Raw genomic sequence first — 23,975 nt, forward strand, 5'->3', positions numbered from 1 at the left:
GTTTGCAACACCTGGGCCCAGGGATGGGACGTCGAAAGTGCGTCCCTCCAGGAGACAAGGAGGCCTCACCTCAATTTTCAGGCTGTCGTGTTCCACTGTGAAGTCAAGTCTGGAAGGAGCAACATCAAAGGTAATCCTCTCCCCTCTGTAGAAGGGAACCTGGGAGGAAACCAGACAATTACTAACCAATAACATGATTAACCACCAATACTAATAATCGATCCAGCAGCCCGAAATGACAAGGGGTTCCTGGCAGGCCAAGAGAAAAGGAACCGTGACTCCTCCTGTTGCTGACTGTAAAGGAGGAAGGAATGCACTTTCTGCAGCTCTTACGGAGTCGTTGGAGCCTCATCTCAAGTAACCACTCAACAGAACGTTCAAGAAACCGCAGGCCAAGCATTGATTCCTGTAACACCCAGACGACGATGACTCCACCTGTGTCTGAGGGTCCCAGACATTGACAGAGGGAATCTGCTTCACTCACCACAGTGTAGCCGCCACTGGGCAAGGAATAGAAGGAGAACGAGCCATCCTCCTTGGAGACCGCGTAGCACAAATACACCAGACTCTCGTCCTGGGGCTGGAACCCGGGCACCGGGGAGATGTTGCAGCCCAGGACATCCTGTGCCAGGAGAAAAAAGAACAAAATGACTCCTTTCCATTTCCATGTTCTGATTACCATCAAACAACCACACGACAGGAAAACTCTGCTAAGTGTAATGTCACAAAATATGTGTTTCTGAAATCCAGGACGTAGCAGTAGACAAAAGGAGCAAAAATCTATACATTCAAGTTGAAAAGCTAAAAATGTCAGTCTTCTTGGAAAAAAGTGACATGACTGTCCTCCCCTACAATGGGTCACCATTCTCCAGGTAAGAAAACGGAGGCTCAGGAAGGACTGGCCAAGGTCACCCAGCCAGTGGGAGGCAGAGCTGGGATCTGTGTGACCCTGGGTCTGATGGATTTCAAAGCCTGTGCCCTTTCCACTGAACTCCACTGCCTCCCAGTGTAGACACTCAACTTCTTGTGACTCATCCGAGAAGCACAACGTTCTTAAGCGCTGAGACTATCAATCAACCTTGACCTGCACCTTAACCGGAATGTTCTCAGTCTGTAATCCCCCATCCCCCACCCCCGCCCGCAATCTCTGGTTCTCGCCTTTTCTTTGCTTACCTCTTTGGCTACTGAAGAAGAAAAGAGAAGGAACTTCACACCTTTCATGGGCTCCCCGTCACTGCGGACGGAGCCCGACACGTTGTAGCCGGCCACCACGAGGGGACTGGCGGCATTGGCATTGGAGTTGGTCACACGCACTGTGGTGCTCGCCTGCAGCAGAAGGAGATTTTAACTTCCAAAACAATGAACACGAACACAGTGTTTACCGACCCGGGGACGCGCTGAAGCGAAAATATTAACTGGGCAAAAATAACATACAAAATTGCATACATAGTATGACCACAATTTTTTTAATGCACAATATGAAGTGAAAGGAAATGTGGTAAAATGTAGAAAACAATGATTTCATCTAGATGGGGACGTGTCACTTCTTTTACACTTTTCTGCCTTCCAAGTTTTCTATTTCCACTCCTTTTACGCTCTTCTGTATGTCGCAATTTTTTTAATGAGCAAGCTTTACTTTCTTTCCATGTTTAATGGTTTATACACATAGATCTTTAAGCTTTTTGTTAGAGCACGCTTTACAGAGAGAAAAGTGCACGTGTTCTGAGTGTCCGGCACAGTGATTCTCACCAGCTGAACACACCATGTAGCCAGCACCCCAGAAGGCCCCCTCACGCTCATTTCCAGTCGCTATCCCCCAAAGGGCAATCATTATCCTGACTTTTAACAGCGTGTTTTACTTTAAAATACAATTTTATATTACTAAACTCAAACTCCTTTATGCATACAACCAACAGTGTAAAATGTATTCTATTTATAATGTGTAAGCTAGTGAGTCTTAAGTAAAACATTTTTAAATGTTGCCCTAGGAGAGAAAATTCCTGAAAACTAAAAGCCATAAACAGTATACAGACACATTTAAGTGAAAAACCATCAATTATAAATGCATAAAACCTAGAGAGTCAAAGTCAAATCCAGATTCTGATGCTTCTTTAGCAAGAATGAGACAGACCCTCAAAATAGAAAAGTCATCAAAATGCCCTTTAAGTCTTATTTCAATTTGTTTTTTCATGGTTATTACAGAACCTCACCTAGTGTGTTTCTTCCTTTTTTGATCTTTCATTATAAACTATTTCAGTCAAACAAAAAGATACAAAGAAACTCTAAAGAACACCTATACACGCTCTAACCAGCTAAAAAAGAAAAGAGTAGAAATACAACTCAAGACCCTGTGTACCCCAGGAGCCCCGTCCTCCTGGTACGGACGTCAGCATCCTAATGAATATGCTGTTTTCATTCCTATGCGTGTCTTTATAATGTTTCTACATTCGAATGCATCCACAAGAGGGATATCAGGAGTGTTTTTACTCGTTATAGAAATGGTATCATATTTCTTTATCCTTCAGTAACTTGCCTTTTTCTTTCAACTTTATGTTTTTAAATATAGTCATACTGATCTATATAGCAATATGATATATATATATCATATTGACATATATTCACTCATTACTGCTGACGTACAGAATTCTATTGGGTGATAAAACCACAATCCATTCTCCTCTGAATGGACGTTTAGGTTGTCTAAGATATTCTGCTATCACAAACAAAGGTACAATAAACACTCTTATACATTCTCCTTGCTTCTAGAATGTTAAGTATATTTAAAGGTTTCTGTTTCAGAATGGAAAAGGAACAAGAGCTCAATCAGGCCCTTCTGGTGTTGATCTGGCTTAAAATAACTAGTTTGAAAAGACCTATTTCACAGCAAGAAGACAATATTTCACCTAAAACTGAAACCAGCAGCGACGTCTGCGACAGGGGGGGAGTTTCACCTTATAAAGACCGCCCAGCTAGTCAGGAGCACCACTGTTTTTTCATCGACTTTGAGAAAAGCCATAAATTAATTTCATACCTTGAATTAAAATCCCCTCCATCTGTCCCCAAACCAGCACACTGCCGGCACTGGCACTGAGACGCCGACATGCTCACCTCTTTCAAGGCCCAGGTGGGATGAGTTGCAAGGATTTCGTAATCTCCAGGAAGAACTTTAAAGAATGCAAACCTAAGAGATACAAAATACCACTTAGCTTTCTCCCAACAACCTGAGTATTTCTAATTTTATGACTAATATTGGAAGCACAAGAAAATAATGTCTGAATTATCACGAATGTGCCACTGGCTAGTTCACTGAGCATAAACAAAATTTAACCCTTCATTGTCCAAATCCACATCGGACAGCACTTACTGAGCACTTTACTGTGTGCGAGAACAGGTGTTCCGTGTGCTGATGGAAAGGAGTTTATGCTTCCCCGAACCCCAAAGATTTCCAGCCTAGAAACTAGCAGGGATAGTCAGAGAACGTTCAAGTGAGTTCTGACAGGGAGAAAGGCACGGACAGGCAGGGAGAAGCGCAGGGAAATATCAAAGGAACAGAAGCGCGAAGGGAGGAGTTGTGTGCAGAGAACAGAGAACAGATCGGACAGGCTGAGATGGGCGCTAACACAAGGTGACACAGCGTGAATGACAAGCAGCTTTGAATCTTACGCAAAAGAGTTTAAATCTGTTCTCAGAAAGAAATACAAGCCGCTCTGGGTTCTTGTGCAGAGCAACTGTGACAAAACCAGTAGCTGATGAAGATGACCCAGTAGCTACAGCCAGAGCAAGACCAGACTGGGAGGAGCCGAGGCTGGAAAGGCTACCGCCAGCATTCTGACACACCAACCCGCTAACTCTGCAAAGCCCCGCACCGAGGCAGGGCTCATTCCAGTGAAAGGAACTACCAGAAGCAGTCCGTTTCTTCTTCCGGGCTGGTATTTTACTACACCAAGTACTGCCCGTAACAACCGGAGAGGGCCTGGAAAGCAGTCCGCCACAACGAAACTGAAGTGACTATTGGGTTTTTGTCTCGCTAAGGTTCAGCCTCCGCTTCGTGTTTGCAGCGTCCCAGTTCTGCAAGGTCCCCCCCGTCGTCTAAGTTAGTGCAGACGAACGAGAGTCAGAAAGACCAAGGCACCCTGCCCGACGAGGTCGACAGCAAACTACCAGCCTAGAGCAAACGAAACTCCACGTGCCCTCTACAGAGCACGGTTCGAGAGGCATCCATCGAACAGGAGTAAACGTTATTTCAAAACTGGAAAATCATTTCCATGGTCATCATTTGAAAGCTAGCTGGCCTACTGACAGACTCATTACAAACTTCTGTCTTCAGTTCGGTCCGTTCTGTACACTGAAGGAGTTAGTAATGAACTGAATGCCTTCACACTTATCAGGGGGACTATCCTGGGAGCAGCGTGGCATATCTGTTACCATTTACAACTCAGTGATATAAACACAGTAAATAAAGGCTTTAAAGCTGACTCCACAGGGTTAATTAAGCAGTCAGCAGTCCTAACAACAAAACAGTTTTGATGTAATAGTGATAAAATGATTTTTGAAAATCATAACTGAGCTGACCTACATTGAGCTGACAGTTTTGAAGTATATATTCCATGCCAGGCAGTTTGAAATAACACTATTATAACTTAATCCTCCCAAGAACCTTAAGAGGTAGGTTCCACGATTATCATCATTTATAAATAAGGAAACTGAGGCCCAGAGGCGTTAAGTCACTTGCTGGCAAATGGGGGAACCAGGATTCAAACCCAGGCTGTCGGGCTCCAGAGCCAGTCTCAAGCGTTGAATGAAGGCCCATTATGTGCGGGGCGCTGAGTAGGCGCTTTACGGGCGTTACCCTATATGTAACCATCCCATCAACGCTAGATGCAACGGGCCAAGTGCCTTCCATCTACAGAGGAGGAACTTGACGCCCCGAGGGCCAATAACTTGCCCAAAGTTAGGAGGCCGAATCAGGATCCGAACGCAGGTCTCCCCAAAACCAAAGCTCCCGCCCCCATCGCAACCCCACTCCACTTGCACGGCAGCGACACCGAGTGACTCACTTGCCGCCAGGCTGCGTAACCGTGGACTGGATCTTTGCGTCGGTGCCCGTGCTTCTCAGAGACACCTGCACTCCTGCGGGCCCCAGGGGCTGCCCCTTGCTGAGAACCTGCCGTGGGGAAGGAGGTCAGGACCCACCCAGCAGCAAAGCACTGCTCCCAACAGCACTTTGATCCTGCCACGCGCCCCCCGTGGGGCCCACACCCTTCTCTGGGTCAAGATGCCTTTGAAATGACGACAGACATCATGGATACTCTTTCCGGGGAGGACTGAGGGGCTGAGAGAGGAAACAGCAACAGTAAAAGAATACTTTATGTCATCGGATCTAAGGCACCATCAGTTAAAGATGCACAATTATTTCACAAAGTATTGAGAAGGAATCAACACCCATGATCCCCATCCAACAAGAAGCCCACACACGGCTGGGGCCCAAGGTCCCTGCTCTCAGTGTAAAGGGAGAGGAGAAAGAAACCCGCCGTACAGAAGAGGACGGCAAGGAGACGTGCACATCTCAACGCTGGAGGGAGGGAAAGTAACTCCCCCAGGGACCTGGCCCTGTAAAAGGCACCCCCTGGCATTTAAACGCCAACAGCCTCCACTTCTGCCAGGGACTGACCAGCAACCTCGATCTGAGCCCTAAAACCCCCAATCCGTTTCACATGCAATTTCAGTGAGCTCCCAAACTCTCCAGAAGCTTCTCTGGGGGTGCCCTGTAGGATCAAGGCCCCCAGGTTTAAAGTCATGCTTTCCTCGAGGGAAGAGAAGACAGCACACACTGCAGAGCAGACGTTAGAAAGAGCCAAGTGCCGAAGCCACACCTTTCCATTCACAGAGAAGCCCGTGAACACGAAGTTGACGTCCCCGCCCTTGGTGCAGATGTCACTGACGCCATCCACGTGCAGCTCCACGGTCGTTGGCTCTGAGGAACAAAGCGGGGAAGGACCAGGGCACAAGACACAAGGGCAGGTTTAGTTCTGGGATAAGATGAAACTGTCTAGGTAAAGCACATTTGATTGGTCAGCTTTTTTAAATTTTTTTTTTAATTTATTTTCCTCCCCATAGCCCCAGTGCATGGTTGCATATTTCTACTTGTGAGTCCTTCTGGTTCTTCTATGTGAGCCGCCACCACAGCATGGCTACTGACAGACGGATGGTGTGGTTCCATGACCGGGACCTGAACCCAGGCCACCAAAGTGGTGAGAGCACCAAACTTCAACCACTAGGCCATCAGGGCTGGCTCTGTTTCATTTATTTTTGAGCACTTAACTCACACGGTTCAAAATCCAAAGAAACAAAAGGCAGGTGGGGAAAAGTCTCCCTCGCAGCCCTACCCCCTGGACGCCGGCTTCCCACCCCAGAGGGAACCAGCATTTGGAGCATAATAGACTTTCCTAACGGTCTTTTGGCCACCCTGTTCCTCAGAGTCCCAGGGAAAATTCAGTGAGCACCAAACAGTTGTGTTTACTGAACGCTTACCACACACCTGTCAGTGAGCTGAGCGCACTGCAACCTCACGACTATCTTAAGAGCTAGGGAGTAATATCTGCAACTGACTGAGGGCTAACTGAGGCACAGGAAGGTTAAAGGAGCTGCCAAAGTCACAGAGCCCGTGAGTGACAGAGAACCCCAAGAGTTGGCTCCACTTCTGCCCCCCGACCCAGCACACAGGTTCAGCCACACTGAACCAGGGCCACAAACTCCAGCACCGAGGGGAACTGGTGGCTAACAGGCAAGCGGGGACCATGGCAGACCAAGAAAGGGGAGGCCGCTCCGCAGCTTCTGCCGCCTGCTGTCACGGGCCCAGTGCTGCCAGAGCTCCCAGCTTCTCAAGAAAACTGGAAATCTGGATTTTACATGCCATCTCCTAATCTTGCAATATTAACAACTAAGCCAATTTTTTTTTTAACTGAAAAGTCCATTGTAACAGGGGTTAAAGTTGAGGTTTTAAAAGGTTAGGGAGAATGTGGAGTGATCAGTAGAGGAAAAAAATGGGAAATAAGAGAATTTCAGGTAAAACGAAGAATTGCACAAAGAGACACGGGGCAGACGCCAATAAAAAATGGAAAAAAGACTTGAACAGGCACCTCACAAAAGAGAATATCCAAATGGCCAATAAACATATAAAAAAGTGCTCAGTCTCATGGATCATCAGGGACGGGCAAGCCAAAACCACGATGTGACACCACCCCATCCCCAGCAGAACGGCTAAAATGAAAAGACGGACCACACCAAGGGCCAGTGAGGTTGCAGGGCCCCCCGAATGCGGACACGCCCCGGGAGAGCAGAAGTTGCTACGTCAACTCTGGGTGTTTGGCCTAATCTATGGGAGCTGAACATGTAAAAATTCTCTCGCTCAGCAACTGCACCCCTGGTACCTACTCAACAGAAAGGCAAAGGCACGTGAAACAAGAGAGATGGACAAGAAGGTTCGCAGGAGCACTGTGCTTAGTGGGCGAAACTGGGGAGCCATCCAAACGGCCATCGACGGTAGAAGGATGAATCACTTTATGTTCACACATCAGGATTCTGTACAGCAACTGAACGAATGAACTAGAGCTACATGTAAGGCCGGATGAATCTCATGAACCACACTGAGAGAAAGAAACCAGACACAAAAATGTACCTTGCACAACTCCAATTATATAAAGTGCAAATCAGACTGAACTAATCTGTGATTCTCGGTCAGGGTGGTGGTGACCTGTGGGGGGGTGGTGGGCAGGGGTGGACCTGTTAACAAGCGCCTGGGATGGAGCACTCCGGGGTGCTGGTGAAGCGCTCTCTCGTTATCTGTCTGGCAGTTACAAGGTGCGTTCACCTCGTGAAAATTCATCAGGTGACACCTCACGATGAGCACGCTTTTCTGAAAGTATGTTATAATTCAGTAAAAAAGCTCATCAAAAGAAAAAGCACTGGGGGCCAGCTCCATGGCCGAGTGGTTAAGTTTGCGTGCTCAGCTTCAGTGGCCTGGGGTTCGCAGGTTGAGATCTCGGATGTGGACCTACACACTGCTCATCAAACCACACTGTGGTGGTCCCACATACAAAATAGAGGAAGACTGGCATGGATGTTAGCTCAGTGACAATCTTCCTCAAGCAAAAAGAAGAAGATTGGCAACTTATGTTAGCTCAGGGCCAATCTTCCTCACCAAAAAAAAAAGAAAAGAAAAACCCGACTGAGGAGGCTAAGAAAGAAGCCGTCCTGGGACAGGAACAAAGTCCCCATTCCTGACCTCTGTATACCATTCCACTGCCAAAACTGCAGAAGCAGAGTTCCCTGGGAGAAGTATAAGAAAAATGCCTATTTTAAGGAAGATGACAGAAAACCTTAAGCAGGTCTAAGGTAAGTTCAATCTACTCTAAAGTAACAAGGGGGGATAAAAACCCTCTTCCACACTAGAAATGAGTCCTTAAGACTTGAACCATCTATGCACTCTGTCAATTCACATTAACACTCAGCAGACAATCTAATCCTTCACAGAGCATGTCTGGGGATCAGTTAACTTACCGAAACTCCACCCTAAGGGAGGCTCGATCTTCAAAATGAAATCTCCCTACAAGGGGGAAAAAAAACATAAAGGACTGAGAACTGATGACCCGGCAACTGGTTTAAGTTGGTTCTGTGCTGTCGCTTAACCTAGAATTTCTACACCCGAAATCAAATTCTAGGCATAAACGTTGTACTTGTAAGTGGTAGTGAGCTCTCTGATTCCCCTCACCAGCGGGAGGCTGAAGCTGAATGCCAGAAGCTTCCATTCAACCCGTCAAAGTGTTCTAAACACACTCTACTCAGCCACTCACTGTCTTCTGACAGCAAACGTCCTACTAATGGAGGTTCCTATTAACCCCTCGTTTCCCTCAGGCTGCTGGGGCCAGCACGCATCTTCAGGAACTGAAGTCGTTTCTTAAAGCCAGATTTGACTCGCACAACCTGGTTTCTTGCGAAAAACAATCTCAAGGTTAAAAAAAAAAAAAAAGCAAAACAGATTTCAAGACCCAGCTAGTCCACCTCTGGAAATGAATCCTATGTATGGTGCACAGAGACATAACTGAGAACATCTACAGCTGTGCTGTCAGTAATAATAACTTTAACAATCAGGAGAAGTCTCTACGTCTAACGATAGAGAAGTGGTGGAACAAATTCGTTTTGGTTTGACGCTGACATGCTATGCAGCCATGAAAAAGGAGGCAGCAGGTCTATACACGCTGATGTTGAACGTGCGCCAAGATATTAACACGGGGAAAAAAATCAAATTGCGGAATAATTCCTATTGTTCGATTCCATTTGTTTTTTAAAAAATCAAAACTATGTATATTAACTCTTTTGGCAACTTCCTGTGAATCTTTATTTCCAAATAAAAAGCTGAAATGTGGGGAGGATGGACCGTGGAGGTGGGTGTGCATGGATGACCATCTGTGCATGCGTGTTTGTCTGTGTCTGCGTAGACAGATATGCGTGTACCCACGGATTATCTCTATAACCATAAGCACAGAGAAAGTAGCCTGTTAGGATACACAGCAAAACTTTTATCAGAAATTGTCACTACAGAGGAAGGGGAATTTGGGGAATAAAAGATAAAATTTACTTCACATACTTCTAAAGATTTTGATTTTTTTTTTCCCCACAAAGCTCATGGATTCACAAATGACTTGCATAATTTTTTTTAACAATATTTTAAGCTGCTTGCAAGTAAAGAGTTCTATTAAATCAGAGTTTCTCCTCCTTGGCCCTGCTGGCATCTGATGTGTCCTGTACAGCACCACAGGACACCCAGCTTCATTCCTGGCCTCTTCCTGCCAGATAACTGTGGCACCATCCCGCCCCCCCGTCCCAGCTGTAGCAACCACAGACGTGTCCAGACACTGCCAATGTCCCTGAGACATCGAGAACTGCTGGATGCAATCAAACCAGCTCACAAGCCGTCTCCCTCAGAATGTGGCCAGAACTGCAGTATTCCACCTACAATTTACAAGACAGACGAGGACCTGCTCACGTGGCAAAGGCCGTTCTCCTGTGAGCACAGTCCCGTGGGCCACGCGAACAACCTCCCATCATAAAAGATAAACGCACTCTCTGCTCCTACCTTATCATCTCTGCTCTTACCTTATCATACAAGGGGATCATAAAGTACCCATTGTTGGGGGCACAGTCTGTCTGGTATTTCAAAGTCCCGTGCTTGGTGTACAACTTTATCTAGAAAGGAAGGAGAGAAAAGAGAGGTCAGAATATTACCTTTGAGAACTCGCTGTGCGCGTTCCCCTGACTGCGCCGTCAATGTGCACGCTGACGATCCACCACACGCTGCAGTCAACACTGGGCATCAGGAACAGAGAGAAATATGACCAACACAATGTCCCCAAAATAATGTGACTCGGTATTTTTCAGGTTAGAAACTATCTAAAGTCCACCTCCAAAATTGTATTTTTCAATGCTTTTCAGTTTCTGTTAGCAGCTGTCTCTATATTGTTTCTGGGTCTAAGACAAATTTTTAAATTTTGCTATTTTAAAGTGCTTGCTAAAATGCGATTCCTGAGCCCCACTTCTGTTTCTAAACTGGAAGGTGTGGAGTGAGGGCCAGGGATCTGCACTATTAACCCCAAAAGATTCCCAATGTTTGGAGAAACATTCATCTTGAAACTTCTCATCTTCTCTTTTATTTCATTCTTGGGACAAAAACATATGAGCAGACAGTGAATATAAGTCCTCTCCTCAAGGACTCTCTGGCACTCCTGTATCCTGAGCACTCCCCCCAGACACCAACTGTGAGCCCATCAAGATGCTCCAGCAACGTCTGGCTCTTGCACGTCCTGCGTGACCTCGGGCAAGTCATCTCACCTCCTGAAATTGTTTCTTCATGAGTAAAACGAGAGCCACTCTCCTTCATGGTGGCTGCGCTGATTCACATCTGTGTACACACAGCACCTGGCAGAGTATGGACTCAAAAAAAAGAGTAGTTTGGGGCTGGCCCCACAGCCTGCCGGTCAAGTTCTCCGCTCTCCACTTTGGCAGCCTGAGTTCAGTTCCAGGGTGTAGTCCTACATCACTCGTTGGTGGCCGTGCTGTGGCAGCATCCCACATACAAAATAGAGGAAGATGGGCACAGATGTTAGCTCAGGGCCAGTCTTCCTCAGCAAAAAAAAAAAAATACAGAAATATTTTTTAAAAATTAAATAAAGTGGAGTCAGCCTAGTGGTGTAGTGGTTGGGTTCACGTGCCCCGCTTCAGCAGCCTGGGTACACAGGTTTGGATCCCGAGCACAGACCTACACATCGCTCCTTAGGCCATGTTGTGGTGTGTCCCACATACAGGGTGGGGAAAGACAGGCACACACGTCAGCTCAGGGACAATCTTCCTCAAGCAAAAAGAGGAAGATTGGCAACAGATGTTAGCTCAGGGCCAATCTTCCTCACTAAAAAAAAAACAATAAATAGTTTGTGTTACTATCGGACATTTCTCTGAAGAAAAACGCAATCTGATGTCATCAGCAGGGCAGAGACGGGATTCAAGGAAATCTTCCTAAACCTATGTGTGTGGCTCAACCACTCTGAGCCTGTTTCTACCTCTGTAAAAGAAAGCAGGCCGATCTGATGATGTCACAGAGCCTCACCCGTGAAAGGCTAATGATCCCGGCCCATGATACTGAAATCAGAGTCACATCCTCCCAGCTGAGAAGACCTATAAAGCAGCAAACTCACAAAAGCGCACCCTTAGCAAAGGAACAGGATGGACTAACACGTGGACCACAAGCTCCCGCGAGCGGTGATCACGGCTTACGCCCCACAGCGCCTGGGACAGCATCCCGTTGACTGCAGGTACTCCATAAATACTCCAACTTGTTTACAGGCATAAGGAAATTCAGATGCAGGGAAACCGCCTGTCCCCAACAGGTATGCATCTAAAGGGAGACAGACAGATTGCTACTCAGCCCAAGCCAAGTTTCGCAGCCCAAAGACCAGCTGGTTTTCCAGAGAAGTCAGGAATGCAGTTTTTAATGTGAAATCCATGACTTTTAACGTATTAGCAACTAATATAATCTTTCTTCTGTAGGGACTTTGTCTGCTCTGTTCACTGTCCCCCATATCCCCACCAGGGACAAGGTTTCAGCACACGCAGGGGCTCACTCAATAGTTATGGGCTGAACGAATATGATGGAAAAACACCCAGAAGGGAAGAAGGCTGGAGAAGAGTGAAGGTAGCTTTACCAGCACGCAGAGAACACAATTAAGAATGGATTGTGAAATATCTCGGTTATTTACATTTCTTTCAGAGTACAGATCAGGACAGAGGATGGCAACACAAATTACATATATGAAATGTCTGATTTCCTAATCAGAAATTATGAAGGAGTGAGTGTCTCAGACCAGTTGGACAGGCAGCCCTCGGGCCCAAGGGACACACTTCACACTGGGTCACAAAACCCAGCCCTCTGCTCTCAAAGTCACCAGCAGTGTTTGGGGTGGGAGAGCCCCTAAGTGCCTTCACTTCCTTCCTGGAGCCCCAGGAAACTACAAGTTGCAAAAAGCTTTTCAGGGCAGCCTCTGAAAGGCCCTGTGCCCACACGCTGGGGGGCCATGCAGGAGGTGGCACGGGCATCCGGCAGACCCTAGGAGCCCTGCCACTGCCAGTGGGTGCATTCATTAAACACCTGACTTCTTTTTACGTTTGCCTGTTTCCGAAGATGGGCCCTGAGCTAACATCTGTTGCCAATCTTCCTCTTTTTCCTTCCCCCCACAAAGCCCCAGTGCATGGTTGTACATCCTAGTTGTAAATCCTTCTAGTTCTTCTATGTGGGATGCCGCCACAGCATGGCTTGATGAGCAGTGTGTAGGTCCACGTCCAGGATCCGAACCAGTGAACCCTGGGCCACTAAAGTGAACATGACTGAACCACTGGGCCACGGGGCCAGCCCCAATACCCGACTTCTTAAGACCAAAGAATGGTGGAGAAGCCCCAGACAGCGGGGTCTTGAAGGTGATGATCATATTCTTTAGGAAACATGGTGCTGGGTTCCGAGCTCCTTTCCCAACACTATCTCATGGGAACAAAAACTGGGACCTGGAGCAAGGCCAGGTCAGAGAGCTAGCGGGGTGTGAAATCTAATTCCTCCCCCCACCCCCAACCCTCAGCAAGCGCTTTGTAGGATATGCGGGGTCAGCCCTTCACCGCAGCCCTCCAGCTGCCAGCGCCTGCGCAGGTCCCACGTGCCTTCAGACAGACAGCCCTTGGGGTCTCCGTCCCCCGTCCCTTCCTGTGGCACCTCCCAGCCTCTCCTACTTTCTCTCAAGTCCCCTTCTGCTCCATCTTCGGTACCCTCCAAAGACAGAAGCCCAGCCCTCCCTCAGGTCCCTTCCCACCCTTCTCCCCCTCCCTCCATCTCCCTTCGTCTTCACAAAAGCTTTCTGGGTCATAATCCCGCTGGGCTGCTGTGTAACTGAAGAGGGTTTTACAACTCAACAAGAAGACTTCTGCACAAATCTCCAGTGTAATTCCAGTAACTACCCAGGAAAGCAATCAGGGCAGCTGACGACGCTCCAGTTTCAGAGGAAAAGGAGCCTCATGGGGGAAAGAGGGGAGATCAAAAATACCGATTCCCAGCCCCAGGGATGCCAACAGAGATCTACTGGGTCAGCATCTTTAAAAGCATCCCAGGGGGTGGGAGGGGCAGCGGATTAGAACTTTCGGTGGCTCTGAGTTGTGGGGTTTAGGGGATAAGACTTGAGGTTTCTTAAGTTCTGGAATATGGGTTTCGCGAAATCTGAGTTTCAGGGGGTCTGGGTTTGGGGGGATCTGGGGTCTGGGTCCTGCTGAGACTGGGTAAGAGATCTGCAGACGGTCAGGGTTCCGTACTATCTTGGGTCTGGATGGGGATGGATCTGGAGACGGGGGATCCCTAGTTTCGAGGATAAAAGTCATGAGCCGCCATCATCGTCACCAAAAGTGTCCCTCACACCCCTGCGCCCGCACCTCCAGGCCCCCGGCCTCATGCCGCAGCCGACCCCGCCATAAGAGCCTCCACCCCAGCGCGAGCGAGGAGGGGATGGCGGGGGGCCGGCGGGAAGCGGATCCTTTAAAGAGGAAAGGCCCCCTAGCATAATGGGGTTGGCGGGCGGCAACCGCCTGGGGCCGGAGGCGAGGCCACGGCGGCCCGGAGAGGTCGAGCGACCGGCCCGGGGTCGCACAGCGAGCTGCGGCCGGGCGCTCACCTCGATGAGCGAGTAGTTGATCTCCACGTCCGACTTGACGAAACCCCCGCAGCCCACCACGATGTCCTCGGAGCCGCGCGCCGGCTGCACGCCGCTCAGCAGCAGCAGCAGCAGCACCACGGCGGCCGCCAGCGCCACGGGTCGCGGCCCCCACATGGCCCGGCCTCCGCCGCCCGAGCCTCCGCAGGCCCCGGTCCAGCCTCGCGCGCCGCGCGCCGCGCCGCTTCCTCCTCGGCCGCGCTGACAGCCAGGCCCCGCCCCTCCCGCCACCGCGGCGCATGCGCGCCCGGCCCAGGCCATGCCCCCCGGGAGAAAAGAACTACGGCGCATGCTCAACAATCAAACGCGCTCATTTGTGCCCTCTGGAGGCCGGGAGGACTCCGCGCACCCTCTGGCAGGTGCATTTGCAAGGGGCGCCGACAGGTGCAAACGCGCAGTTGAATTCTACTTTGGAATTCAGGAGCCTTGAAACTAGAAAGCACGAAGGATCCACCAACTTTCCCGAATCTTTTTGACCCTTATATTTCACAGGTGATGTATAATCTCAAAAACCCCTTTAGGAATTTGCGTAAGAGGGTGCATTTTCCCATGATAAATGATCGATTTTTTTTTAGGCAAAATATAGGTCATTTAGGCTCAGCATAATGTTTAAAAAGGTATTTAAAATTTCTTTTAATCCCAGCTCTAAAGATATTTGTATAGGTACAAATTTTGAGGGTTTTCTCCCCATAAGCGAGAGATACAAGCAGTTCAATGTTCTTTGCATTAGCTCTGTGAGATGAAGCCGAATTTGTCTGAAAATAAGTTCAAATACAGCATCAATATGCTGTATTTTGTCGCGGGATTGAGAGTATACTGTGACACAGGCTGATCTGAACTGCAAGTCACCACATCAAAATAGACAAAAATTGCTTTTCTGACCTGATATTTGGAACTTTTCCATTTCGCTCCTAAAAAAAAAAAATCAAGTGCTTTATTTTGATAGTTTTTATATTTTGTTTTCAATGACAAGGGAAGAGAAAATTTCCCACTGGAATTTGCCATGGTGGCTAAGACTTAAGCAATAGACAACTGTGACTCATAATGATTTTAAACTATACAGTGGTCAAAACCTTCACAGCGGCTGCGATGGCGTGATACTTCCACTGAGGATGTCGCTCGTGAGCACATCTGATGTCAGTTTCTCCTCTGCGTTCTCACCTGAAATACAATGAGACTCTCAACTGTTCGATTATAAAGATGAACTATTTATAGAATTATTTTATTCACTGAGGTTCCTTACTTGTAACTACAGTGAAACAGATGCCCTTTACCCTCCCTTATGTGAATCCCCGGTTTGTCTTAGCAAATCACCAGGGGGCTGGAAGCCACCAATTAGGAGATGCTGGCCTATGGAAGCTTCTCACATTACAGGAGGGGAAACTGAGGCCCAGAGAGGAAAAAGGACTTGTCTAGGGCTCTGCTCACAGCCTCGTGCTACTCAGAGAGCTGGAGAGTAGGCTTTGTGGTGCCAGAGTTCTGTTCTTGGCTCACTCCGACTGATTTTCTCTATGCTCTTCCTGACTTCCGGACCATCCCCCCTCCCATTTCCACCATTCCCCTTAAATTTATCTTCAGATATACAAAGAAATTAAGCACTAGGACTGTGGCAAAGCCAATTGGAGGGAGGGGTCACAGGGAGAGGGCGCTCAAGCTGCCCCATAATTTCCATCAGCCTCCACCAAAACCGCCTCAGATAAACAGACGTGATTGAAATGTAAACAGCAGATCTGCCACTCTCAGCTTCAAGACAAACCTTTGGGTTCTTTGTGTCCCTGCTCTTCCAGAAGACCCGGGCAGGAGGACAGCTGAAGGCATACTGCCTGGGCCCCAGACCAAGTTGGGGAAACTCAGAAAGACAGGGGTAAATAAGGGTCTGGGGAACCCAGCTGTGGAGATCCCACAGGAGGCAGGACTAAAAGATGAGGACCAGGCCCGGAGAAACAATAGGGCAGCGGGGGGGGGGGAGTGTGGAGGGTTTTAATTCTTCACCCAACGTGAGCACTTGTGCTTGTGTGTCTGAAAAAAGCTGTCTTTCATTCCTATCTTGAAAGGATTACGTGCTCCCTGCAGAAGGAAGGAAAATAGAAAAGAAAATGAGGATTCCCATGATCACTGCTTTTCTTTTTCTCTATGCAGGTAGGTTACATAGAGTCATTTGCAAAAAGAACTCATGGCTGGGGACACACTTTGCTTTAAGACCTAAGAGAGGAAAATAAATGAGTTGACTTTCTTCCCCATTTTCCCCAATCTAGCGTACATTTTTTTTCCCAAAAACATCATAGACTATTTTGTATTATAATCTCTTTTTTCACTTAGCATTCAACAACCGTCTTTCCATATTCATATATTTCTGCAATGGCACTTTGAACCACTGCTTAGCAACCTATTAATAAAGTGCTAATAATAACAGCTAACTCTTACTGAACATTTACTGTGTGCCAGGCACTGCACTATGCTCTTTATTAGCAATCTTCTTAAAACCTTCCCAACACCCGGGAGGCAGACAGTGTCCGTCCCCGCCGGCCGGGAGACTGTGGTTCGAGCCTCTCCCCCATCCCCCACCCCGGTTTGGACACTCGGCGTGTGCACACCTGTTAGTTTCCTTTATCAGCATAAATTCCTGGAATTGTTGGGTCCAGCGTGTGCGGGAAGTTTGGGATGACACGTCGCAAGGGGAAGGAAGACTATATGGGGACTTTCTGGGGCCCTGGGATCCCCTCCCTCTCCGGGTGCCCGCTGGGGCCTAGCTGATCCCCACCCCCCATCACCTCGGTTCACCCCTTCCCGCCCCGCCCCGCCCCCGCCGCGCCGCTGGACCTTGCCCGGGACCTGGCGATCCCCGAGCTCGAATCCCCGCCGGGCTGCCGGGCCCCACCCCTCTCCCCGGCCGGGAGCGGGGGAGGCAGCTGCCCAGGGACTGGCCGACAGACCGACCGACCGACGGCCCGACGGACGACGCCCGATGGCCGCTCCTGGGGAGCCCTGCGCAGGCCCCGGGGTGAGTGTCCCCCCCACACACACACACTCCCCTTTTCCTCCGGGTGGACCTCTATAACTGGGGAGGGGAGAGCCCCCCCAGAATCCCCGGGAAGGGAGGAGACCTGCCCGCGAAAGGCAAGCCCTTTACTCAAGCCGGCCCCCAGGAGAGCCCGCCCCGTGCCAGCAGCCTCCTGACCCCCTGCTACGGGGACTCTGACCCTTCTTTGCAGAAAGCTCCGGAACCTCCACCTCCCTGGCGGCCTCTCCTCCAGGATCTCAGCAATAGACTCTGGGGAGTGAAGCTCATCGGGTGCGGGGAGGGTCGCAAACTCCCAAGATTTCGGGGTCCAGGTAGGTTAGGAAACAATAGCTGAGGTTAACTGAGGGCTTAGTCTATGCCCTCATCAGCTGTGCGCTTTACCAACATTAGTACATTTAAGACAGCCCTTAAAGGTGGATTCTCCTATTATCCTCCCTTTGCAGAAAAGGAAACTGAGGCACAGGGAGATTGAAGCTCACATAGCTGGTGAATGGTGAAGCCAGGAGGAAAGATAACCAGTGGGGAGAGAGATGGGGACTATTAATATGGTAGGGAGAGAGCGAAGAGGCTGTGTCCTATAAACATCCCATTAGAACTTCTTCTCGGGTTAAAGGCCAGCAGAGTGCTAAGATAAGAACCACAGATCAAGACCTCCCACCCCCTACCCCCCCCCATAGAACAAGCTTTGGGGTCAGACAGGCCGTGGTGGGAGTCAGCTCTGCCACTTCCTATTTGTAGGGGCCTGAAGGAGGCTGTTACCCTCTCGGTGCCTCAGTTTCCTGGTCTGTGAAATGGGGACAGTAACACCTACCTCCTAGAATTGTTGTAAGGATTAAGTGACAGTCCATGCCCAGCACTCATCACAGATCCCGGGCATCCCACTGATTTGGCTCAAATCCCAGCACCACCACTTTCCAGCTGAGTGACATCAGCCAAGTTACTCAACCTCTCTGGGCCTCAGCTGCAAAATCAGTAGGGTTGATGTTAGGATTTAAGTAGCTGAGGCGCCCCAAATGCATGGCACATCTTCATGTACATGTTAGGGGTCCAAAAAGTTGCCTGGCCTCCCAAGCAGGTGAGTTTCGGACCCCTGCATTGTACCATCCTAAGGGTCGCCCTGGTGTTCCCTCAGGTCTGGAACCAGACGGAGCCCGAGCCTGCGGCTGCCCACCTGCTGAACCTGTGCTTCCTGAAAACGGCAGGGGGCTGGGTGGCCCCCCTGTACCTCTGGGTCCTGGGCCCCATCCACCTCCTCTACATCCACCGCCATGGCAAGGGCTACCTCCGGATGTCCCCCCTCTTCAAGGCCAAAATGGTAGCCACCGCCTCTGGGAGCCTGGGGCGGGGGAAGCAGCCTGGAGTGCAGCAGAGACCCCAGAGTGGGCACGCCTCCCATCAGGGAGCACACAGGCTGGGGTCAAGCAGGGAAACTGTTAAGGGAGCAGCAATACTCCAGAGGCCTCGGACGCAGACTCAGTGGGGCCAAGTCTCCCGAAGAGATTTCGTAATTATGACAATCCGTGCATCCGTCAACACACACATCGGGATGCTCCCACCTTCCCGGAAAGCTGACGGCCGCCGTAACTTGGCATTCCCCAGAGTGGGCTGTGTACACCCCTGGGACACACACGGTGCCTTTAGGACCACACTAGGATGAACCTTTCAAAATCTTAGTTATGCATTGATTTTTGTGTTTCCCTCCTTTTTTTGTTTCGACGCTAAAGAACAGTTCTTAAAATTGTTGTGGATTTATTTGAGCGTGTTAGAAAAACACGGACATTCCAAGTGTGAGCTTTCCACTCCTCAGCCCCTTCTCCTCCCAGCTTCTGCAAGCACGTCCTTCAAGCTTCCTTCAACCTCACACTACCGGGTTAATTTTTGTTCTCTTGCCGACCCTCTATCCAGGGGTCAACACGCTCTTCCTTAAAGGGCCAGCTGGTACGTCTTTGAGGTTTGAGGGTCCCAACTACTCGATTCTGCCCGGTGCAGCAGGAAAGCAGCCCCAGGCAACAGTAAACAAATAGGCGCCAGCATGTTTCAATAAAACCTTATTATAGTCCCTGCAATTTGAATTTCATGTCATTTCCACATGTCATGACATATTATACTTTTTTTTTGAGTTTGGTTCAACAGTTGAAAAATGTCAAAACCATTCTAAGCTCCCAGGTCATATGAAAACAGGCAGCTGGCCAGATTCGGTCTTCGGGCGGCAGTCTCCCGACCCTGCTCTAGACAAACTGAGGTCCTCACGATAGTTTCTGCAGCGTGCCGGGGTCTGGCCTTCTCTCCCCATGTGCACGCTTTCCCACATTCTTGCTTTCTCTTGTTCAAAAGAGAGAAGGACATCTTAGAGAGAGAGCCTAGAGATAGACCGGCCCCAACTGAGTTTCTCCTTGATTTAATAGTAGGGATTGAAAGAGACTCGAAGAGGGTGTAACTTTTTCACCCGGTGAGTACATTTCGTTTCATGCTGTTCCCTTCTACCTAAAGCATCTCGCCTGTGCTGTGGGAGCACCGCCCGCAGGTGGCAAACCCTGTGCGGGCTCAGGCCCTGGTGGGGCATCGTTTATATGTCAGCCACAGGTCAGGATGCATCGGCAACACCCCTTACTGCTTTATCTTTAGCATCTTTCACATTGGCACTGTTAAATTACAACGTCAGTATGTTACAGCGCCCCATCCAGAGCTGCCGTCCAGTTGGCCGCCATCTTTCTTGTCACCCACCGGCCTTATCTAAGCCTGTTTCCCCAGGTGCTTGGCTTTGCCCTCATAATCCTCTGCACCTCCAGCGTGTCTGTGGCTCTCTGGAGAATCCAGCGGGGAACGCCCCAGGCCCCGGAATTCCTCATCCACCCCACCGTGTGGCTCACCACAATGGTAATGACATCCCCAGCTTGCTGGCTTGCTCCTGGCTGCTGCTTTTCCTGCCCTGGCGAAGGGTGTGGGGCAGAGTGGGGCTCCCTCCCTGCCCGGCTCCTCCGCTCCCCTCCCCTCCCTACCACCTTAAGGGACCCATCCTGCCTCTCTTGTCCAGAGCCTCGCTGTGTTCCTGATCCACACAGACAGGAAGAAGGGAGTCCAGGCATCCGGGGTGCTGTTTGGGTACTGGCTGCTCTGCCTTCTCTTGCCAGCTACCAGCGCCACCCAGCAGGCCTTGCGAGGGGTAAGCGGGGGGCCTGGGCCACCTGGGGAAACCAATATGGCAGTTTCAAGTGTGGGTCCCATCCTTCCTCCCTCCCTGTCCTCACATGACTTATTCTCTACTCAGAGACACACACGCCACAGCCGCTTAAACTCTAGCAACACACAAATGCGCTCCCTCACACAGAAGTACCCATTGTCCGTTTTATGGATTCAAATTCCCCTTGTCTTACACATTCACATTGCACACGTTACTTGCACACCAGTCACACACTTGTATGCTCCTATTCACTCATCACACAACCACAGACTCCAAAACATCACACACACACACGCACACCTGCACACGTCCACTCATGCTCCTTGCCACCCAGTTGTGGCCATGCCCTCAAGCTCCCATGTGACTTGAGTGCAAAGAGCCCACAGTCCCACAAGGCACATCCATTCACACATCCCTCCACAGCTGTCTGGGCGCAGACACACTGATGGTTCACAGCCTCAGAGTTCCCGGGTGGAGTCTGAAACCAGCCCCTACAGGGACGGCAAGGAGAGCCGGAAGAAAGAAGGGGGCACTCCAGATTGGGAGGTGGCAGGTGTAACAAGAAGGGAACTCACCTACGAGGCTTGTCTTGGGTACCACAAGACGCGTGGCTCTCCACACCCGCCCACTCGAATCTTAAAAGTTGATAGAGACGCCTTAATGGGGTTCAGTCACGTGTTCCCTGTCCAGACGGTCTCGACAACACGTTCCTCTCAAGGCTGAGTCCTCGAAGCGGCTCCTAGTGTGGGAACAGTGGGCGGAATGTACATTCTGAGGATGGGACGCGGGAGGAGCCTCCCATTGCCCCCATCCAGCTCGAGAGTCAGCCAGGGGTCAAGTCCTCTCGATGACCTCCTCCAGCACACGCCTGTGCACACTCTCCCTCTGTGTGCATGCACATTTCCGCTCATTCTCACCTATTCTCACCCACAACCGTGCTCCCATACATCTGTATTTACACACGCATTTTGCACGCTCACCCCATTTCTGTTTCCCAGCCTGAGAAGCAGCATTTCCATGGTAGGGGGCCTGATGGATCATTTTATCTGCAACGAGAAAAATATACAGCCTAGACTAAGCTGTCTCAACCTCAGTACGTGACACACTTCTTTTTTTGGGAGGGGGAGCTGTCCTGTGCATTGAAGGATATCGACCAGCATCCCGGGCCTCTATCCACTAGATGCCAGTAGCACCCCTCATTATGGTAACCCCAAATGTCTGTGGACGTTACCAATCATTGCAAAATAGCCTCCAGTGGAAGGCCACTTGCATGCGTGGTGCCTCCACCCATAACTTCCGGGTCAGGATGCCAAATGCAGCAAGCTGCTGATCACCATTTCTTGAGCCAAATGGTTACTGCGTCCTGCTTCTAGAAGGAGAAGGTGGAGAGACACGTTCTGTGTTTAAGGCCAGACTTTTACAAAGTAACCTTTGTAACTAACGAGGAAATCCACAGGCCATCCTCTGATTTATGAAAGGGTGGGTTCCCACAGTTGGCTTCTCACTCAGCTCTTTGGAACCAGCAGAGAAATAATAAATTGGGCCCACAGATGGTCTGGAGCTCCGACCAGGGGCGAGGGCCCCGCGGCCAGCACTTTACGTCTCGTCTTCCTTGGATTCTCTCAAGAACGCTCCGTGGTTGATTCCATCAGCCCCATTTTAAAGACGAGGAAAGTAAGGCTAAGAGAAGCGAATGACCTCCTCGAGGTCATGCAGCTCAGGAGCGCAGAACCCGAGTCCATGCCACCCAGATTCAGAATAAACTTTCCGACAGAAACAGTAGTAAAAATGGCAGTCCGGGGAAGGTGCGCCATAAAGTAGTTGGAATATCAAATTGTCCACTCTCTGCAAAAAAAAGAAAAACAGAAGAGTATAAAAATCCAATAGGGGAACTGTGATCTGAAACTAGGGCTCTGGTGTTAAGCCACAGAAACTCAACTCACACTAGCTTAAGGGAAAAAAAGTCCAAGGGGATTTCTTAGCTCATGTAGGTGGGAGCTCCTGGGCATAGTGGGTCCAGGCGTTCAAATAACACCAGGTCAGGTCACCTGTGTGCCCTTGAGCAAGCTGCTGCCACTTCTCTGAGCCTCGATGTCCCCACACGCAAAACAGAGCCAGTAAAACCCCAGCTGGGGTCAGAGTGGGGAGGGACATGATGAGACAGTGCATATAAAGACTCCTGCATGGGCCCAGGGTGGAGTAAAGGCTCAATAAGACCAGTTTCCTTCTTAAACTAGAGAACACTGGCCACACGGGAGCAGGATTGGAGATTAGGGGGGAGGGGCTGAATGGAAAAAGGATTTCCTGGGGCTGGCCCGGTGGTGCAGTGGTTAAGTGCACACGTTCTGCTTTGGCGGCCCGGGGTTCGCCAGTTCAGATCCCGGGTGCGGACATGGCCCCGCTTGGCAAGCCATGCTGTGGTAGGCGTCCCACATAGACAGTAGAGGAAGATGCGCATGGATGTGAGCTCAGGGCCAGTCTTCCTCAGCAAAAAGAGGAGGATTGGCAGCAGATGTTAGCTCAGGGCTAATCTTCCTCAAAAAAAAAAAAAAGAAAAGAAAGAAAGAAAGGATTTCCTTCATGGCACAGGGAAAAAAGGCGAAATGTCTCCTCAACTCATGTCCCAGTGGCTGTGGCCAGTTGTCACCCCACTAAGAGCAAACCCCTGGCCCTCCGTTTGTACCTGGCCCTCCCTTTGTACGGACAGAAGGCTTGTAAGTCGGGTGCTCATAAATCAGGGGTGCCAGGAATGCCGGGGGCTCTCTCTTTCAAACCCTGCAGGTCCAGCCCCTGCTTAGGCACTCCCCCCCATCAGAAACCCTGTTCAGCCTCAGCCTCTCCCCCCGTTACACACCCTCCCCGGCCTCCGCTCCTCCCCAGCCTCAGGTGGCCCCCGTCTGCCTGCCAGACTCAGTGGGACTTCTCTTTCTCTCCCTAGGACTTCCAGAGCGACCCCTTCCGCCACCTGTCAACCTACCTGTGCTTGTCTCTGGTGGTGGCACAGTTTGCGCTGGCCTGCCTCGCTGATCGACCCCCCTTCTTCCATAAAGACCCCCAGCAGTCTGTAAGTCACCGTGTTTCCAACCCCTTGTCCCTGTTCCATTCTGGTCTGTCCCCGTGTGTGTCCAAATGGGGGGGACCTAGAGCACAAACCTTTAATTTTTCATTCATCCCGTCATTCAGCAAGAACTGTACTTATTGCCTGTCTACTCTGTGCCATGGGGTGGCCAACTCTTTCCGTCCAGAGCAAGACGGGAAATACTTTAGGCTTTGGGGCCGTATTGTCTCTGTGGCAACGACTCAGCTCGGCGGTTGTGTTATGATAGCAGCCGCAGACCACATGTCAGCAAAGAGCATGGCTGTGTTCCGATAAAACTTTATTTGCAGAGACAAGCCGTGGGCCGGATTCGGCCCCGGGCGCCGTCACTTGCCAGCCCCTGCTGTATGCCCAGCTAAGTGCTGAGATCTATGGTGACCG

At 49.9% G+C, this 23,975-nt stretch overlaps 2 protein-coding genes and 1 long non-coding RNA gene across 4 annotated transcripts in view; 1 reads left to right on the plus strand and 2 right to left on the minus strand.

The window, feature by feature from the left end:
- The window catches only part of LOC106828821 (BOS complex subunit NOMO1), a 49,373-nt gene extending 34,862 nt beyond the window's left edge, over positions 1–14,511 (minus strand). The window contains exons 1-9 of the mRNA XM_070484868.1: positions 14,256–14,511; positions 10,156–10,245; positions 8,560–8,605; positions 5,874–5,974; positions 5,058–5,164; positions 3,109–3,181; positions 1,174–1,326; positions 485–622; positions 70–159 (exon numbers count right to left, since the gene is read on the minus strand). Coding sequence (XP_070340969.1) covers positions 70–159; positions 485–622; positions 1,174–1,326; positions 3,109–3,181; positions 5,058–5,164; positions 5,874–5,974; positions 8,560–8,605; positions 10,156–10,245; positions 14,256–14,411 — 954 coding nt within the window. The 5' untranslated portion in view covers positions 14,412–14,511. The remainder of the gene's footprint in view (positions 1–69; positions 160–484; positions 623–1,173; positions 1,327–3,108; positions 3,182–5,057; positions 5,165–5,873; positions 5,975–8,559; positions 8,606–10,155; positions 10,246–14,255) is intronic.
- A 746-nt stretch (positions 14,512–15,257) lies between these two features.
- Positions 15,258–17,032, minus strand: LOC139040213 (uncharacterized). The gene is made up of 3 exons (XR_011494285.1): positions 16,889–17,032; positions 16,051–16,361; positions 15,258–15,455 (listed from the first exon to the last, which is right to left on the minus strand). It is a non-coding gene; the product is annotated as an uncharacterized lncRNA (long non-coding RNA).
- A 38-nt stretch (positions 17,033–17,070) lies between these two features.
- The window catches only part of ABCC6 (ATP binding cassette subfamily C member 6), a 54,644-nt gene continuing 47,739 nt past the window's right edge, over positions 17,071–23,975 (plus strand). Inside the window, exons 1-5 of one of the 2 annotated variants that reach the window (XM_014837610.3) lie at positions 17,071–17,295; positions 18,449–18,631; positions 20,068–20,193; positions 20,351–20,479; positions 23,436–23,561. In XM_014837610.3, the coding sequence (XP_014693096.3) occupies positions 17,260–17,295; positions 18,449–18,631; positions 20,068–20,193; positions 20,351–20,479; positions 23,436–23,561 (600 nt within the window). In that variant the 5' untranslated portion in view covers positions 17,071–17,259. The remainder of the gene's footprint in view (positions 17,296–18,448; positions 18,632–20,067; positions 20,194–20,350; positions 20,480–23,435; positions 23,562–23,975) is intronic. The other variant, XM_070484869.1, reaches the window with a different exon arrangement.

Source organism: Equus asinus, chromosome 14, assembly GCF_041296235.1.
Source record: "Equus asinus isolate D_3611 breed Donkey chromosome 14, EquAss-T2T_v2, whole genome shotgun sequence".
Lineage (NCBI taxonomy): Eukaryota > Metazoa > Chordata > Mammalia > Perissodactyla > Equidae > Equus > Equus asinus.